Here is a 19,111-nt window from a genome sequence, read left to right on the forward strand (position 1 = left end):
CCATGAAATTAAAAGACGCTTCTTCCTAGGAAGAAAAGTTATGACCAACCTAGACAGCATATTAAAAAGCAGAGACATTACTTTGCCAAAAAAGGTTCATCTAGTCAAAGCTATGGTTTTTCCAATAGTGATATATGGATGTGAGAGTGGGACCATAAAGAAAGCTGAGCACTGAAGAATTGATGCTTTTGAACTGTGGTGTTGGAGAAGACTCTTGAGAGTCCCTTGGACTGCAAGGAGATCAAACCAGTCAATCCTAAACAAAATCATTCCTGAATATTCACTGGAAGGACCGATGCTGAAACTGAAGCTCTGATACCTTGGCCACTTGATGCGAAGAGCCGACTCATTAGAGAAGACCCTGATGCTGGGGAAGACTGAGGGCAGGAGAAGGGGGCGACAGAGAACGAGATGGTTGGATGACATCACTGACTCAATGGACATGAATCTGAGCAAACTCCAGGAGATAGTAAAAGACAGGGAAGCCTGGTGTGCTGCAGTCCATGGGGTTGTAATGAGTCAGGCACGAATTAGCAACTGAACTGAACTGATATGGGTTAAGTTGGTGGTTTTAAGTATTATAATGTGAAAAGATTCCTACTTACCAGAAACCATGTGATACATATGATTTTAGCATCATTATATAACATTAAAGCAAATTACACCAGACCACTCCAAGCCCCTGTAATTGTTTCTGGGTTCTTGAGCTCTTCCTAAAATTGTGCTGAATGCTTGCAGAGCCCTTTCCCCCTTCCAATCTCTTTGCTCCTTTCATTTCAACAGCTCTTGGATTTTGAAATCCCACCTCTTCTACCAGAGAATTTACCTTTCAGTTCCATGAAACCTTCCTATGTTGATCAGAAAACAGCCCAACACTCAGCTTCTCCTGCTTCCATATTCTCTTTACAAGTGACTCTCCCAGTTATTAGTCTCCCCTCAAATACCACCTCCTTTATTCATTCCAACTGTCTGCTGCTCAGTGTCTACCTGCACCAGTTTCTGTTCTAGATGCTGGTGACACATCAGTGAATGAAACGCACTGTGATCTCATCCTATGACCTTTGGTAACTGTACTTATCTGCCTGGTGTATGACGTAAATACATTATCATCAATTTATGTGCTAGTCCAACTTTTTCTTTTATTCTGTGGCATGTCTTTTACAAATTTGTAGTTGTTGTTTAAGATCTCAGAAGGCAGAAATCTTAATTAGGTAAAGTTATCTCACAGTGCCACATGTAATTAAGTACTTTTCAACTCTGTGATACAACCTACCTTGGTAAGAGTGATCAGCAGTCCTCTGATAGATGTGACTATGATTATTCCAACCAGAATGAAGGAAATGTGTTGGGACCAGAACTTCACCTGTCAAGACAAGAGGACAAAAAAGTATTTGTTAAATCTCTGTTCAGAGAGATGGGAAAGCTAAGATGATACATTATTATCACTTAAGCGACTGTGAGAGGGAACTTCATTAGTAAGTAAGTGGCAATAAAAACATGTATACAAAGACTTCAGTGGGTATCTTAACTAGCAGACCTAAAACTTAAGGACAGAAGATAGCAAATGCAGTGAAGTGATGAAAATAATACTAATAAATCAGAAGAAACACAAAGCAAATAACATAGCTTCAAGTAAAAAGCACGAATTAAAAAGAAACTAAATAGCAGCCTGATAATGTTTAATATTTGTGAATGACAGTTCTCTGATCACCCAAAACTTAAATAATAAAAGAGTATGTAGACATTCTCAGCTATGGTCTAGGAAGTAGTTGACCTTTATTTGAATCACAGGATGATACCTTTTCCGTCTCTTGGATTGCTTCAGAGTGAGAGGCAGCTGTGATACCCTGTGTTTGATTCAAGGCCAAAAAGCATCAGAGGGGAGCTGTATTGCCAACATCTGAGAGATGTTATTCAGATTTATGAAATGTGGAGTGGTGTGTAGATGAGTTACAGATGGAACACATATATATACACAGCAACTAGCCCTAGAAAAGCACTAACAAGGAACGGCATTTCTAAAAATTCACCCCAGTAAAAAAATTTTAAAAGAAAAATACATATAAAATATGAGTGAAGCATGCTTTACCACATAATTTATATACTAGTTGAAGGAAAGAAACCATGCTCCTTCACATGAAAAAGGATACACTGTTGATTTATCGTCTAAGAAATGTGTGCCTTGAATTGTTTCTCAAGGACTGGAGCTCAATTTGCTCTGGTGTATTTTCATTTTATCCAGCTACCGGGGGCACGTCCAGCTGAGGGTATCATGCAAACTACGGCCAGGATCATAGAACAACTAAACGGCACTCATAAGGACTAAGAATGTGACACTGGTTTTATCACCAAAGTGCCAACCAGCTGGAATCACCGGCCATATAAATACCTGGAAAATGCACTATTCTACAAAAAAAGACATTAAACTCAAATTGGGACAAGACTGTCCCAATTATAAAACAGGTAGAAAGAAGATTAAAAAAAAATTTGTGCACAGGGGACAGTTAACCATTTTTAGCTCAAAGCCCATATGAATTATACAGATAATTTTTTATAGCAGAAATCATTTTAGTTCTAACACAAAAACACTAATTAGTAGTTAATTTTCTACCAGAGGAATCAAAGGTGAGTTATATGTTTGAAGATATCATCAAGTATCACAGACAGAAGTATTTGAATATTTTGGTAGGGAGAAGCTGGAGAGTGGTAGCTGTGACTAAGAAGAGAAGGAACTGTAGAAATGATTACTACCCATGAAAATAATAATTGCCAGTCATTAGTTATGGTTTTAGGCCCTTTACGAATCTGCCATGTGAATATGCCAAAACAGAAGAATGAAAGCAGAAACAAGTACCTAGAGTAAGGACATAGAATCTTAACATAAACAAAGATTTTGATACATCTCTTACATCAAATTGGATCCCCAGATAATTCACAGTGATTTCAATGCCTCTTGTGACTGGATCAGTTTTCCCAACTCGGTCAAAAACGATATTGATGGTTGCCTACAGAGACACAGACCTTTACATTAGAGTATCTCAAAAATCAGTTTCAAAAAATGATTCAAAATAATGAATCACCAAGTGTTTCCTATAGGTGGATATTCCTAAAAATGCAATTCTACTTTCAGTCTAAATCATACATAAGAAATCTATTTTGGCTATTCATACATCGGCAAACAAAAGTCCGTATCTACCCTATCTTTCTTTTCTGTAGAGTGTAAAGGGGGATAAGGCTATGACATACACACCTCAATTTATCAGGATCCAGAAAGGTAACATTCTGGTAAAACACAAGGTCAGAGAATCAAGGGATTCCAGGGTCATTCCCTATGGTTATTTTCTGAAAGCTCTAATAGCAATCACTAAAACAACAAGGAGAGTTATTATAGCCGACGAGACAACAAAGATCAAATGGAATTATGAAAAATAATCGATTAATCCAAAAGAAGAAAAAGGAAAAAATAACACAAGACAAATAAAAACATACAGCAACACTGTTGCTCAACCATAACAATAACACATTGAATATAAATGGTTTACTACTGTATAGCACATGGAACTCAGTGTTATGTGGCCTGGATGGAAGGGGAGTTTGGAGAGAATGGACACATGTATATGTATGGCTGAGTCTCTTTGCTGCTCACCTGAAATTATCACAACATTGTTTATTAACTGGCTATACTCCAATACAAAATAAAAAGTTTAAAAAATATATAAATGGTCTAAACCAGAGGTTGGCAAACTCTGCCATGGTCATATGACTGTGTAGATAAATGGACTTGGCTGTGTTCCAATCAAACTTTTTAAATAAAAGCAGGTGGTGGCTGGATTTGGCCTAGGGGCTGCAGATGGCTGACTCCTGGTCCAAATATGACAAATAAATGGCAGAGACCATTAGATTAGATATAAAAGCAAGTTGTTTACAAGAAGCCCACTTTAAATATAAAGATACAAATAGGTTAAAACTAAAAGCATGTAAAAAGATATATTATGCTAATGATAATCAAAAGAAAGCTGGAATGTCTATATTAATATCAGACAAAGTAGATTTCATAGCAAAATAATGTTGCCAGAGACTAAAAGGGTCATTTCATAATGATAAAAGAATCATTTCATCAAGGGGTACATAGTGACCCTACATGACATACATGAAGGAAAAAAAATGATATAATTAAAAAAAGAAATAGGCAAATCCACAATAGGGGAAATTTCAATACCCCTCTCTCAATAATTAAGCAGTCAGAAAAGCAGTAAGAATATAGAAAAACTTAACAATATTATCAATCAACTTGACCTAAGTGAGACCTGTAGGCTATTCCACCCAAACAGAGTAGAATACACTTTCCATTCAAGTGCACAAAGAACTTAATTAACCATGGTTGACCATATTCTGGGCCAGAAAACAAGCCTCAATAGACTTAAAAAGATTCAAATCATACAAAATATGTTCTCAGACCACATGAAATTAAATTAGAAAGTAGTTACAGAAAGATATTCAGAAGATGCCCAATATTTTATAACATACTTCTAAATAACTGATGAGTCAAAGAAAAAATCAAAAAGTAAATCAGAAAGTATTTTGAACCGGATGAAAATAAACATATCAAAAAAGTTGCATGTGTGAGATACAAATAAAATAGTGCTTACTAAGAAATTTGTAGCATTAAAATGCCTATATTTAAAAAAAGTTTCAAGTCAGTGATCTTAGCTTCCTCTTTAAGAAATCAGAAAAAGATACCCAAAAGAGCAGCAGAAGAAAATAAAGATAAGAGCAGAAATCAATGAAGTAGAAACCAGAAAAATAGAGAAAATCAATTAACCCAGATGCTAGTTCTTTGAAAAGTTCAATAAAATCGATAAACTTCTATCTAGATTGATCAGGAAAAAAAAGAATGAGAGATATCAATTCACATCCACCAAAATATTGAAAGATATACCCAATTGAAGGCAGAGTTCCAAAGAATAGCAAGGAGAGATAAGAAAGCCTTCTTAAGTGAACAATGCAAAGAAACAGAGGAAAACAACAGAATGGGAAAGACTAGAGATCTCTTCAAGAAAATCAGAGACACCAAGGGGACATTTCATGCAAAGATGGGCACGATAAAGGACAGAAATGGTATGGACCTAAGAGAAGTAGAAGATATTAAGAAAAGGTAGCAAGAATACACAGAAGAACTATACAAGAAAGATATTAATGACCTGGATAACCACTATGGTGTGGTCACTTACCTAGAGCCAGACATCCTGGAGTACGAAGTCAAGTGGGCCTTAGGAAGCATCACTACAAAGCTAGTGGGTGTGATGGAATTTCAGCTGAGTTATTTCAAATCTTAAAAGATAATGCTGTTAAAGTGCTGCATTCAATATGCCAGCAAATTTGGAAAACTCAGCAGTGGCCACAGGACTGAAAAAGGTCAGTTTCATTACAATCCCAAAGAAAGGCAATGCTAAAGAATGTTCAAACTACTGCACAGTTGCACTCATTTCATATGCTAGCAAGGTAATGCTCAAAATCCTTCAAGCTAGGTTTCAATAGTACATGAACCAAGAAATTCCAGATGTACAAGCTGGGGTTAGAAAAGTCAGAAGAATCAGAGATCAAATTGCTAACATCTATTGGATCATAGAAAAAGCAAGGGAATTCCAGAAAAACATCGACTTCATTGATCATGCTAAAACCTTTGACTGTATGGATCACAAGAAACTAGAAAATTCTTAAAGAGATGGGAATACCAGACTACCTGACCTGCCTCCTGTAAGGAGAAACCTGTATGTAGGTCAAAAAGCAACAGTTATAACTGGACATGGAACAACAAACTGGTTCCAAATTGGGAAAGGAGTATGTCAAGGCTGTGTATTGTCACCCTGCTTATTTAACTTATATGCAGAGTACATCATGAGAAACGCTGGGCTTGAGGAAGTACAAGCTGGAATCAAGATTGCTGGGAGAAATATCAATAACCTCAGATATGCAGATGACACCACCCTTATGGCAGAAAGCAAAGAGGAACTAAAGACCCTCTTGATGAAGGTGAAAGAGGACAGTGAAAAAGCTGGCTTAAAACTCAGCATTCAAAAAACTGAGATCATGGATGGCATCTGGTCCCATTACTTTATGGCAAATAGATGGGAAACAATGGAAACAGTTGACAGACTTTATTTTTGGGGACTCTAAAATCACTGTAGACAGTGACTGCTGCCATGAAATTCAAAGACGCTTGCTCCTTGGAAGAAAAGCTATGACAAACCTAGACAGAGTATTAAAAAACAGAGACATTATTTTGCTGACAAAGGTCCATCTAGTCAAAGCTATGGTTTTTCCAGTAGTCATGTATGGATGTGAGAGCTGGACCATAAAGAAGGCTGGGCACTGAAGAATTGATGCTTTTGAATTGTGGTGTTGGAGAAGACTCTTGGGAGTCCCTTGGACTGCAAGGAGATCAAACCAAACTAATCCTAAAGGAAATAAACCCTAAATATTTATTGGGATAATGATGCTGAAGTTGAAGTTCCAATACTCTGGCCATCTGATGTGAGGAGCTCACTTACTGGAAAAGACCCTTATGCTGGGAAAGGCTGAGGGTAGGAAGAGAAATGGGCAACAGAGGATAAGATGGTTGGATGGCATCATCAACTCAGTGGACATGAGTTTGAGCCAACACCGGAGATAGTGAAGGATAGGCAAGCCTGGCGTGCTGCAGTTCATGGGGTTGCAAAGAGTTGGAAATGACTCAGCGACTAAGCAACAACAAAATGACTATAATTAAAAAGATAGATAATAAGTATTGGAGAGGATGTGGAGAAATTGCAACCGTCACACATTGCTGGCAGGAATATAAATGGTGCAGATGCTTTGGAAAACAGCCTGGTAGTTAGGCAGTTTATTAGAAGGTTAAACATATAGTAAGCATATAACCCAGCAATTCTACTTCTACAGATATATACCTAAGAGAAATGAAACACATGTCCACATAAAAACTTCTACATGGGGTTTCCCTGATGGCTTAGAGGTAAAGAATCCACCTGCCAACGCAGGAAACACAGCTTTGATCCCTAGTCCAGGAAGGTCCCAAATGTCACAGAGCAGCTAAGTCCACGTGCTGCAACTCCTGAGTCCACACATCCCCGAGCCTGTGCTCTGCAACAAGGGAAGCCAGCACAACGAGAGACTGCACTGCAACAGCAGAGTAGCCCCTGCTCGCGGCAACTAGAGAAAAGCCTGCACAGCAGTGAGGACCCAGCACAGCCCACAAAACAAACAAACATGAATGCTCAACAGCATTATTTACAGCGGCCAGAATGTCACAATAAAACAACTCAAATGTTCACCAACTAATGAGCGGATAATTTAATGTGGCATATCCATATAATGGAACAAATATTATTCAGTCATAAAAAGGAATGAAGTATTTATTGATAGAGGCTACAATATAGATAAACCTTGAAAACATTATGTTAGGAAGCCAACCACAAAAGATCACATCACATGACTCCATTTAATAAAGTTGTTAATATGTTTATATATTAACATTCAATTATAGAATTTAATTATATATCACATTCATTAATTTATTAATATATTAATATTCCATGCAAACCCTTCTACTAATTGGAAGAGAAAGAAATACTTCTCAACTTATTCTTTAAGGTTAGACACCTAAACCAAAGACATTAACAAGAAAACTATACTCTGAAATTCTTCATAAACATAGATGCAAAAACTCTTTAACAAAACATTAGTAAATTAAATCTAACAAAACATTAAAAGGATAATACACTTGGCCAAGTAAGGTTACTCCAGGAATGTGAGTTCAGTTTAATGTTCAAAAATTAATTTTACTGTATTAGCAGACTAAAAAAGAAAAACCATATGATCATCTCCATAGATGCAGAAGTAACAAAATCAAACATGCTTTCACGATTAAAAACACTTAAGAAACTATCAATAAAAGAAAATTCCTCAATCTGATAAAGGGCACCTAGGAAAAACCAATAGCTAACACCATACTTAATGGTGTAAGACTGGATGCTTTCCCCCTAAGATCAGGAACAAGAGCAGGGTGACTGCTTTACTTAATTCTGTTACTGGAGGATTTGGTCAGTGCAGTAAGGCTTGAAGAGGAAGAAAAGATAGGATGAAATTGTCTATGTAGGAAATCCTATGAAATTTATAAAAAGCTTCTAGAAACAATAAGAGAGTTTAGCAAGGTAACAGAATACAAGATCAATATACAAGAATCAGTTGTATATCTATATACTATTAACACTTGAAAATGAAAATTATAAAAACACTGTCATTTATAATAGCATCTAAAAATCAAATACTTAGATAAATCTGATGAAAGATGAGAAAGATCTGTACACCAAAAACTATAAAACACTGCTGAGAAAAACTAAGAAAATCTAAATAGATGAAGAGTTGTACCATGTTCATCGATTGGAAGACATATTGATCAAGACAGTGTGGTACTGGCAGAAGTAAATATATAAGATACACATAAATCTCAATAGAAAAAAGAGAACAGAAACAGACCCATATACATAAGGTCAATTCGTTTTTGACAAAATTGCAAAATTGCCTCAATGGAGAAAGGATACTCTTTTCAATGAATGGTGCTAGAACACCTGGATATCTATGTGAAAAAAGTGAACTTGGATTTATACTCCAATATCATATTAGAAATTTAACTTAAGATGGCTCACAGACCTAAATGTAAAACCTAAAACTATAAAATTTCTATTTTATATTTTTCATATTAAGAAAACATGAAAAAAAATCTTTGTGACCCCAGGTTAGACAAAGATTTCTTAGATACAACACAAAAGCATAATCTATAATAAAAAAAGAATAGATTGGACATCATTGAAATTAAGACCTTCTGATTTTTGAAGGATACTAACAGAATGAAAAGCCAAGTCACTGATGGGAGAAAATATTTTAAAATCACATATTTGATAAAAGGTTACCAGAATATACTGAAAAACTCTCAAGCCCAACAAAAAGAAAACAATCAACCTATTTAAAAAATGGGCTTCCCAGGTGGCCCAATGGTAAAGAATCTGCCTGCCAAAGCAGGAGATGTCAGAGATGTGGGTTCGATCACTGGGTTGGGAAGATCCCCTGGAGGAGGAAATGGCACCCCACTCCAGTATTCTTGCCTGGAAAATTCTATGGACAGAGGATCCTGGCGGTCTACAGTCCATGGGACTGCAAAGAGTCAGACATAACTGAACGACTGAGCACAATTAAAAAACTGGCAAAAAATCTGAATAGATACATCACCAGAGAGGATACACAGGTGGCAAAAAAGCACATAAAAGTTGTTCAACATCATTAGGCATTAGGAAAATGCAAATTAAAATGATTTAGTACCACCTCCTAGCTATTAAAACATCTAAGATTTAAAAGACTGACTACATAGCCTTAGCAAGGATGTGGAATAATTGAAACTCCCAAATACTGCAGGTAGGAATGTAAAATGGTACAACCTCTTTGGAAAAGTTTGGCCATTTCTTCAAAAGTTAACCATATGTCTGCCATATGATCCAGCCATTCTACACGCAAATGCTTTCTCCCAAGAGAAAAGAGAACACATGTCCAAACACAGACTTGTAGACAAATATTCACAGCCATTTTATTTGTAATATTCCCAAATGGGAAACAAACAAATATTGATCAGCAGGTGAACAGATAAAACAAATTGTGGTGCATCCATACAGTGGAATACTACAAAGTATAGAGAGACAAAGGGGCCTGAGGAAACATTCACAAGTGATGGATGGATATGTTCTCTATGTTGATTGGGTGATGGCCATTGCACAGGTATACGCATGTATCAAAACTTACCAAATTGTATATGTTAAATATGTACAGTTTGTTGAACGTCAACCACATCTCAATAAAGCTGTTAAAAAATGTTACACTCTCCTAAAGGCTGCATCTCAGGGAAACCTTTAGTAGCTTAATAATATGAATACTTGATAACTGAACACACTATCTTCATTTATCCTCTCCTGCTGAAGAAGTCAAGATTTTAAAATGTCATGTGAATGGGTATTAACATCAATTTTTTATAACATTTAAATCTGTTAAATCTAGAATCCTCCATTCATCTACACTGATCAAAATTAACTAACAAGCTGACAAAGCTCCTCTTTGTGCAAGCACAGCCTCAGTGGGAAAGTCATCAAACCAGAAAGTCAAATCAGCCTTTTTTATAATCACACTGAAATCCATTAATACCTGCAGATGGGTCACAAGTAAAGACAAATAAAGCACTGCATAAAATGCACATAAAGAATAGAGTGGGAGGGCAAGCCACAAAAGAGTAAGAGCTGGAAGCACAGAAGATGAATTTATCTGTAGGAATGTGTTTTAGAATTTACTTTTTTGGGTATATACAGATTATTAAAAAGGACAGGTGGTTTCTGTTCTGAGCTGAAGGTTGGAGTAGTGTTAATATAGTCATGTACTCATGGGTAATATGAAGAGTAAGGTGTAAAACAGGAAACCTCTATAGGCACTTCATATATTTCACAACCTAAGAACTTACTAATGATTTCTGACAGAAGAAAAATGCAACCTCCCGTTTCTAGGTAACCTAAAAAGAAGAGGGGGAAGAGGCTCAGATATGTGAAAGATGACATGCTCTGTTGATGCAGTTGGATTTGGAACTTAGTTCACGGCCTCAACCAAACCCAATTTTCTCTCTGCCATTACTAGAGAAAATCATCTAAACCCTAACAATTAAAAAAATATACTTACCATGAAAATTTTCCAAACACAGTAAATAGAGAAGAAGTAACCCAGAAAATTAAAGTATTTCCCTTTGAAAGTTTTGGAGTATTCTATTCTCTCCTGAGGGAGAATAAACATAAAACACGGTTAGTCCTGGCAAAATGTATATTTACATTCTACAAAAATATTTCTGCCTCTATGAATCACTGTTCAGGCTAAGGATTAAAACCTTAATATGATAGTAATATTAAAATAACACATGATAATAATATTAAAATAACAATAATAGTAGTAGTGGGAAAATTTATTGAATGATTACTTTAAACCAAAAATTAGGATAAACATCTTACATGCAGTATCTACTTTAATCTTCATAACAACTCTTATGAGATATGTCCTTTTTAATTTTACAGATGAGAAAATGAAGGCTTGGAAAGGTTAAATAACTTGCTTAAGGACACACAGCTAGTGAGTAAGGGAAGTTAGGCTCAGGTCTACCTGCCTCCAAAGCCTATGTTTCTCTCTATCCTATACAGCTATTCCTGTGAAGTGATCCTCAAAAAGGATTAAAATAGTCTGAACAACCTTAAATAATAGATTTTGCATGTTTAAATTATATTGCATTTTAGGTGTACATAGGAAAGTTTCTTCTTGTAGTTAGGTTCCTTCTTAATCTGGCTCCTTTAAAATAGAGCTAGACCACAGCAGGGGCTTCCACAGTGGCCCAGAATCCACCTGCCAGTGCAAGAGACTTGGGTTTGATCTCTGGGTCAGGAAGATACCCTGGAGAAGGAAACGGCAATCCAGTCCAGTATTCTTCCCCGGGAAATCCCATGGACAGAGGAGCCTGGCGGTCTATAGTCTATGGGATCACAAAAGAGTCAGACATAACTTGGGGACTAACAATAACAATAGACCACAGCAGATGGATGTCTTACTGCTCTTCCAATATTACTAACTTGCAAGAGAATAAAAAACAATCACAAGAGCTACCATAGGAGCCAGCCTCTTGATCTTGGCCATTAGTAGGAAGTGATGTGTGCAACCTTCCTAGATGATTAAAAGCTTCTTCTGACTATTCCAGTAATTTCCATTTTTGAGAGTGTTCCATTAAGGGTTTTGCTACTGGTAGGAGTAATGTCACAAAGAGTCCAGGTATCAGTGCTTCATGACTGATACTGAAGCTACTGAGGTGCCTCTTACATGGCTTGGCCATAGAGGATGCTACAAAGCTTATTTAGTCTTGCTCTCTCTTCAATCAACATTGGTAAAAACCATACTGCAGCTTCCTTGCTCTGTACCTTGGTAGCATATAGATCAGCTGTTTCCAGAAAAAGTTGCCTGCTTAGTTCTTCCAAAGCATCCACTTCCTGTTGAATAAGAGTAAGATCTGGCACAAAATGGGCATCAAGGTTTAAATCACACAGAAGTTTCAAGGAATAGCAATGAAGAAAGCACATGCTTTTGGTTTCTTCTATAGCAGGTCCTAGGAACTGCCCATATTTTCAATTTCCTGCTTCAATAGCCAGCAGTACTATTTCAGAACTATTTTTCCAATCTCAGACACAGGTGTATAAAAGCTTTACCATTAACAGCACCACCACCAAACACCTACCACTCAGTTTTACACTAGCTTGAGAGTGGCTCAGGTAGGTACTTCTGTTTATTTTTGCTTTATCTAGTTAGCTTAAGTCAAATGTCATTTTTGAAATCTCAAAAGGTTACATAGTAAGAAAAACACCTACAATATACAGCAAAGTTTTCTCTTGCATTATCTTGAATAAATATGATGTTAGGAAAAGGGATCTAATATTTACTGTGTTCTAATACAGGCTGGGATTTATAGACATTACCTTCTTCAGTTCTTTACAGATCTTATCTTCTATCATTCACAACAATCCCATGGGATAGGTGTCATTATCCATTTTGCAGATAAGGAAAGTAAAGCTCAGAGAGTCAAATATCTTGCTCAAAGTCACACAGCTAATAGGCGTGGAAGCAAAGTCAGAGCTGCCTTACTCCAAGGTCTGCTCTTTCCATTACTCTATGCCACCTTCTAAGAACTCAGTGAGGCTGTGTGATTATCCTCTCCATTTAGGAAAGGACTCAGAGAGGTTCAATAATCCTGATACTTTTTTGACTTGGTTTAGTGTTGCTGAGATAGCTTAAACCTAAAGTTTGGCTTTTATGAATTTTTAAGTCATAAAAATAGTAAAGATAGCCCTTTCTAAAACAGAAGTTTAATTGGTTTTAATCCAAATCCTCCCTCCTCTCTGTGACTTTTCCCACTATTACCCAAATCAGCAAGTGCCCTCCAGCTCCCTCCTCAGTAGTGGCTGCTATTGGCACAGTTCAGGCCACTGAATACATGGCTCAGTTACATGTCTGGCTCCCTCATGATTAGGCACTAAGTTCCTTGAGGAGAGAGGCTATCTTCTGCTCACCAGTTTAGCACACTGTTTGGAAATAGGAGACATGAAATTAATGTTTAAATAAATTTAAAGTCACCTTTTTTCCCCCCTCTCTCCTGTGGTCATCCCATTTTGTTTGTTCTAATTCCTACCTGCATTTCACACCAGAAAGGTATATCATAATTTATAGCAAGAACAGGTTACATTCTTTTCCTTCAACTGAGGCAAAAGGAAATTTGTTCTTCCTCAGGCCAGAGAAGGGAGGAATACGCATAAGCTATCTCACCTCTAGTCTCTCACACCAAATTTTGGCTTGACAGCATGGCAGCCACAAAGAGATGTGGTTACTCAATTTGGGAATTAGTTTAACACTGCAACCACCCGGGCCAAGACAAATTTATTAACACAATCTCCTTGATTCTTTAAACCAAAAAGTTACTGGAGATAAAAAGCTGCTTAAAATTTGTTTCTAAAACTGACTTTAGAAATGGGCCCTTACAATCCATATACAAACCAGTCATTTTAGGGAGCCACTGTTTTGTGGTGGTTTTTTGAAGTTGTGAAATATAATAGTGTAGTGGAAAGAACTAAGGAGACCACAGTTCTGGTCTTACATTTGCCACAAGTCACTGTGTGACTTAACTTCTCTGGGTCTATTTTCTCATCTGTAAAATGGAAAGACTGACTTGTTTGGATCCCTTCAGCTCAAAGACAATGGTTTTATTATTTTAGGATTATCTATGGCTTTCTTTTTCCTAAGCCCAGTCCTGACCAGCTGAACTCTGATGCAGTCAGGTATCTTAGAAGAGAATGTCTCTGTCCCAACACTAATTTTTCTTCTGCCTTTGGTTCACAGTTGAGAAAAAGAAACAAGCCAATGGATAAAGGATACTTTCACTTCCTGGTGCTGAAGTGGTAACGCTCTTTATCATCCCCCAGAATCCTGATGGTTTGTTATGCACCTCCCCCTTCTGGAACATAGTCCTCCGTGTCATTGCCATCCTGAAATAAAAGAAAATGTAAAGACTTAGAGAATGAACTTATGGTTGCCAGGGGTGGGGAATGGTGGTGGTAAGGATGGGGGAAAGGGATAGTTAGGGAGTTTGGGATGGACATAGACACACAGCTATAATTAAAATAGATAACCAACAAGGACCTATTGTTAAAAAAAGAAAATGTAAAACCTCAGCAAGGGAGCATGGACCCTCAAAGTCCATTCTTGTCATCTCATAGCTGCTCCTTTCATTTGCTGAGCTGTTCAGGAAAGGAATAAATTCTGGAGTCCCACTTTTCTACTGCTTACAACGGAGGGAAAACTATACACTCCCAGAAGGAATGTGGAATAGGTGAAGGAGCACAGAATTGGAGTTGGCAATAAATCTGAAGATTCGATCTGCCATTGGAAACTGTAAGGCTTTAGAGTTTTCATGTCCTCATCTCTAGATGATTATGAAGATCAATGAAACAATATATTTACTTTTTACCATTATCATTTAAGAACAAAATAAAATAACAGCTAACATGCCTAGATAAAGGATCAGGTACAGGGTAGGAACTCAATAAATGTTTCTTTCCTTCCTTTTCAGAAGCTAACAAAAGAAAAAAAAAATCAGAAAATCACACAAACCTGGCCTCTTCTAAAGCACCATTCTCTCTCTAATGTTAATCTCTTCCTACTACTGAATAAATCAGTGGGACATTTGTCCTTCCTATCAGTTTATGGAAGGACATACCACGTCAGTGGTGGCTGCTGGCATGTTCCAGCCTATCACACAGATATTAAGAACAGGGTCCTTGTGAGGAAAAATAGACCATTTGTTCATTAATGGTTACTTGAAGGATACAACAGGCCAAGGCTTACAGGCTTAAAAAAAAAAAAAACACAAGACGAGTTTAATAAAAGTAGATTTGTAGAACTAAAGAAGAGTTTAATTCAACGTTAACCTCAAAAGGGTGACAAGAGATAGAAGCGGTAAGGATAAAGAAGCAGCACCGGTGTTCATGGTTAGGACCAACACAAATGGTACCAAATACCACATGGTATTTCTGTAGGCTAAATTAAGCCATTGGCTAAAATAATACAATAAAGAAGACTGCCCTGGTGGTCCAGTGGTTAAAAATCTGCTTGACAATGCAGGGGACATGGGTTTGATCACTGGTCTGGGGAGATTTCATATGCCTCGGGGCAACTAAATCCATTTGCCACAACTACTAAAGCCCGTGTGCCCTAGAGCCAGCCCATGCTCCACAAGAGAAGTCACTGCAATGAGAAGCCTTTGCACCACAACAAAGAGTGGCTCCTGCTTGCTGCAACTAAAGTAAGCCTACGCACAGCAACCAAAGACCCAGTGCAACCAAAAATAAATAAATAAATAAAAACTTAAAAATAAACAAAAAATTTTAAAAAGCATTAAAAAAAAAAAAGAATGTTAAGTGTATTGGCCACATTGACTTAACTGTTTCCTGTTAAAATGACCTTTACCTGGATACTGAGTGAATGGAATATAGTTTCCAAGTTGTATTACTTTCTTCATGGTTCCCCTAGATTTATTACTTCATGGCAAACAGATGGGGGAAAAGTGGAAACAGTGACAGATTTTATTTTCCTGGGCTCCAAAATCACTGCAGACAGTGACTGCAGCCATGAAACTAAAAGATGCTTGCTTTTTGGAAGGAAAGCTATGACAAACCTAGACAGCATATTAAAAAGCAAAGACATCACTTTGCTGACAAAGTTATTCAAAGTTATGGCTTTTCCAGCAGTCATGTACAGATGTGAGAATTGGACCAGAAAGAAGGTTGAGGATCAAAGAATTGATGCTTTTGAACTGTGCTGGAGAAGACTCTTGAGGGTCCCTTGAACTGCAAGATCAAACTAGTCAATACTAAAAGAAATCAGTACTGAATATTCATTGGAAGGACTGATGCTGAAGCTGAAACACCAATAATTTGGCCACCTGATGCGAAGAACAGACTCATTAGAAAAGACCCTGATGCAGAGAAAGATTGAAGGCAGGAGAAGGGGGTGACAGAGGATGAGATGGTTGGATGGCATCACTGACTCAATGGACATGAGTTTGAGCAAACTCCAGGAGATAGCGAAGGACAAGAAAGCCTGGCATGCTGCAGTTTATGGGGTTGCAAAGAGTTGGTCATGACTCAGTGACTGAACAACAAACAACTATATCTATTCATCATTTTTCTCTTGATGCTTTCAAGATTTTTTATTTGCCTTTTAGCAATCTGACTATATAAAACTAGTCAAACTTGTGTTTGACTTAAGCCTCTTAGATCTGTAAATTAATGTTTTCCACCAAATTTGGGAGGCCTTTGGCCGTTATTTCTTTAAGTACTTTTTTTTGCTTCTTAGTCCTAGAGGACTCCAACTACAGGTACCTGTTGGACTGCTTGATAGTGCTTCATCCTGAGATTTTCATTCATTTTTCTTTCATCTTTTATTTCTCTATTCTTCAGACTGAATAATTTCTATTGACCTACTTTCAAGTTCACTAATTAATTCTTCTGCTATCTTAACTCTGCTAAGCCTACCTAGTAAAATTTTCATTTTAGTTACTGTTGTTTTCAGCTTTTGAATTTCCTTTTGCTTCTTTTTAAAAATATAGTTTCTATTTCTCTTTTGAGACTCCTTTTCTGTTCACTAATTAATATTGTATATTCTTTCATTTTTTAAAATGTATTTATAATAGCTGTTTTCAAGTCTTTGTTAAAGCTGTTATCTGCGCCCACCTGGAGTTAAGTGTCTATTAGTTCCTTTTTATCTTGAATATGGGTTGCACAGTTCTGTTTCTTTGTATGCCCAGCAAGCTTTGACTGAAGACTTGACTTTGTAGATATTATGTTTCAGTGACTTTGGAATCTGTTTTATTTTTCTGAGGACTGTTATTTTTTTGTTCTACCAAGCAGTTTATCTAGCTGTATTTGAACTGTTAGCTCCACCAGGTAAAGAACTGTAATAATTAGGTCAAATTGGGAGGCTGATTCTTCTGAGAGCCACTCAAATTATGAAGACATGCTGCAGGACCACAAGCCATCCCAGATCCTGACTTAACAAGGTCTATAGGGGTTCATGTATAGATCAGAGCCAACTGCTAAGAAAGATTATTGATGAAATGGCTTATAAGTGCACATCTGCATTTGATGTGGGTCATGACTTTATATTCATCGCTCTATATGAATAAAGTAAATATAGTAAAAGGGAGAATAATCCCGGGAATCCAAACAGTATGTTTCTATATAAAACAGTATGTTTTAATACTGAATAACATGGCAACCCACTCCAGTACTCTTGCCTAGAAAGTCCCATGGACGGATGCTACAGTCCATGGGGTCGCTAAGAGTTGGACACGACTGAGCGACTTCACTTTCACTTTTCACTTTCATGCATTGGAGAAGTAAATGGCAGCCCACTCCAGTGTTCTTGCCTGGAGAACCTCAAGGACGGGGGAGCCTGGTGGGCTGCCATCTATGGGGTCGCACAGAGTCGGACACGACTGAAGCGACTGAGCAGAGCAGCAGCAACACTGCTCTTATTGCTGTATTCTAAAAGTCGACAATCATATTCATTCATGTAAAATAAACTGTCGAGTTTGAATATTAACAAAACATATATAAGTAAATAAATGTATACACATGTGTATCTACTTCCAGTACCCTAGTGAAGATGTATAGAAATGGAGATAAGAATTAGTTGGTGAATCTGGACCTCTTTATCATTCCAATATCTATTGTTCTCTCTTACATTAAGTCTTCTGACTTGATTATGTATCTTACTATAGGAAAGTGTGGAAAGAAGACACATGAAATGGAAAAACACTCAACTTAGAACTTCTATGACATTTCTATATGAGTAATACTAACTCTAATAAAAACAGTAGACTAATAAGTTTCACGAAGGTAGGAATTGATTACCTTGCTCATCATTCTATCTCCATGTACTATTCAGCATTTATTACAGTGTTCAACATAAACTAGGCTTTCTATAATTAAGTGAATGATTCATTCATATGAATGAATAAAGGCAAAATATTAAAACCAAATGACTGTCCTGCCAAGATTATTAATAAATAGTTTCCCTTAGCTATTTATAGTTCACTATTCTAAGAAGTCTGCATGTCAGTCAACTCATTATTATTATTACCATTTTACAGATAAGTAAATCAGGACATAAGGAAATAAAGCAACTACCTTAAAGTCACACCGAGTTGTAGGCCAAAGATTCAGATCCAGATAGTCTGAATCTAGCATCTGTGCTTTTACCCACTGAGACACAAGTTTCTAGAAATGCCACTTTGAAAACATACATTTTAAAAGTACTTTTAAAATAATAAAAACAACAATAGTTGGGAGACTGAAGGATTTTATAAAGTAGTTGGAGAAAAGGAAGTTGAAACAAAGTATGAAAAAGTTTATAAAAAGGCAGGACAATAGACTGTTAAAACACTCAATGGAGAATCCCTTCAAATATTAAAAGATATTCTAAAATTTATCTAAGAGAATTTATATTTGAAGTTAGGAAGTAAGGTTGATTTGAAAATTTTCCTTCACACAAGATTAGACACTAAAGTCTCTGGTGGTTCCCTAACTTAAAAATAAGTGAGATGAAATTCCCTGTTAGCACCAGTCATGTCAAATTTCCTTGTTGAGAAATTTGAACAGCACAAGTTTTTACCATGCTGACAGCTTACCTTTTCTTTTTGCTTATGATCATATCCATAGTTTGGAGCAGTCGCCGTTCCAGGGCTAGAATATCTGTGTCAGTCACATTCCTGTAATAAGCATAAGCTGTTAGCAGAGTCTGGGGTTCCATCTTTGGGCATAATACAGGGCAGCTGGAGAAACACAGGAACCTCAGTCATTACCGAGTAATTTAAGGAACTGTACTTTTCCTGGGGAATATTAAAATAAGTATAATAAGCAAAAAAAAATGCCTTTATTGTCAC

The 19,111-nt window shown here is 36.8% G+C and overlaps 1 protein-coding gene across 2 annotated transcripts in view; it reads right to left on the reverse strand.

Moving 5' to 3' along the window:
- Positions 1-19,111, reverse strand: part of LOC122676969 (Golgi pH regulator) — a 48,067-nt gene that overhangs the window by 2,003 nt on the left and 26,953 nt on the right. For both annotated transcript variants that reach the window (XM_043876615.1, XM_043876616.1), the window contains exons 7-12: positions 18,857-18,937; positions 14,044-14,153; positions 12,042-12,130; positions 10,768-10,860; positions 2,910-3,005; positions 1,274-1,363 (exon numbers count right to left, since the gene is read on the reverse strand). In XM_043876615.1, coding sequence (XP_043732550.1) covers positions 1,274-1,363; positions 2,910-3,005; positions 10,768-10,860; positions 12,042-12,130; positions 14,044-14,153; positions 18,857-18,937 — 559 coding nt within the window. The remainder of the gene's footprint in view (positions 1-1,273; positions 1,364-2,909; positions 3,006-10,767; positions 10,861-12,041; positions 12,131-14,043; positions 14,154-18,856; positions 18,938-19,111) is intronic.

This window comes from Cervus elaphus, chromosome 20, assembly GCF_910594005.1.
Source record: "Cervus elaphus chromosome 20, mCerEla1.1, whole genome shotgun sequence".
Taxonomy (NCBI): domain Eukaryota; kingdom Metazoa; phylum Chordata; class Mammalia; order Artiodactyla; family Cervidae; genus Cervus; species Cervus elaphus.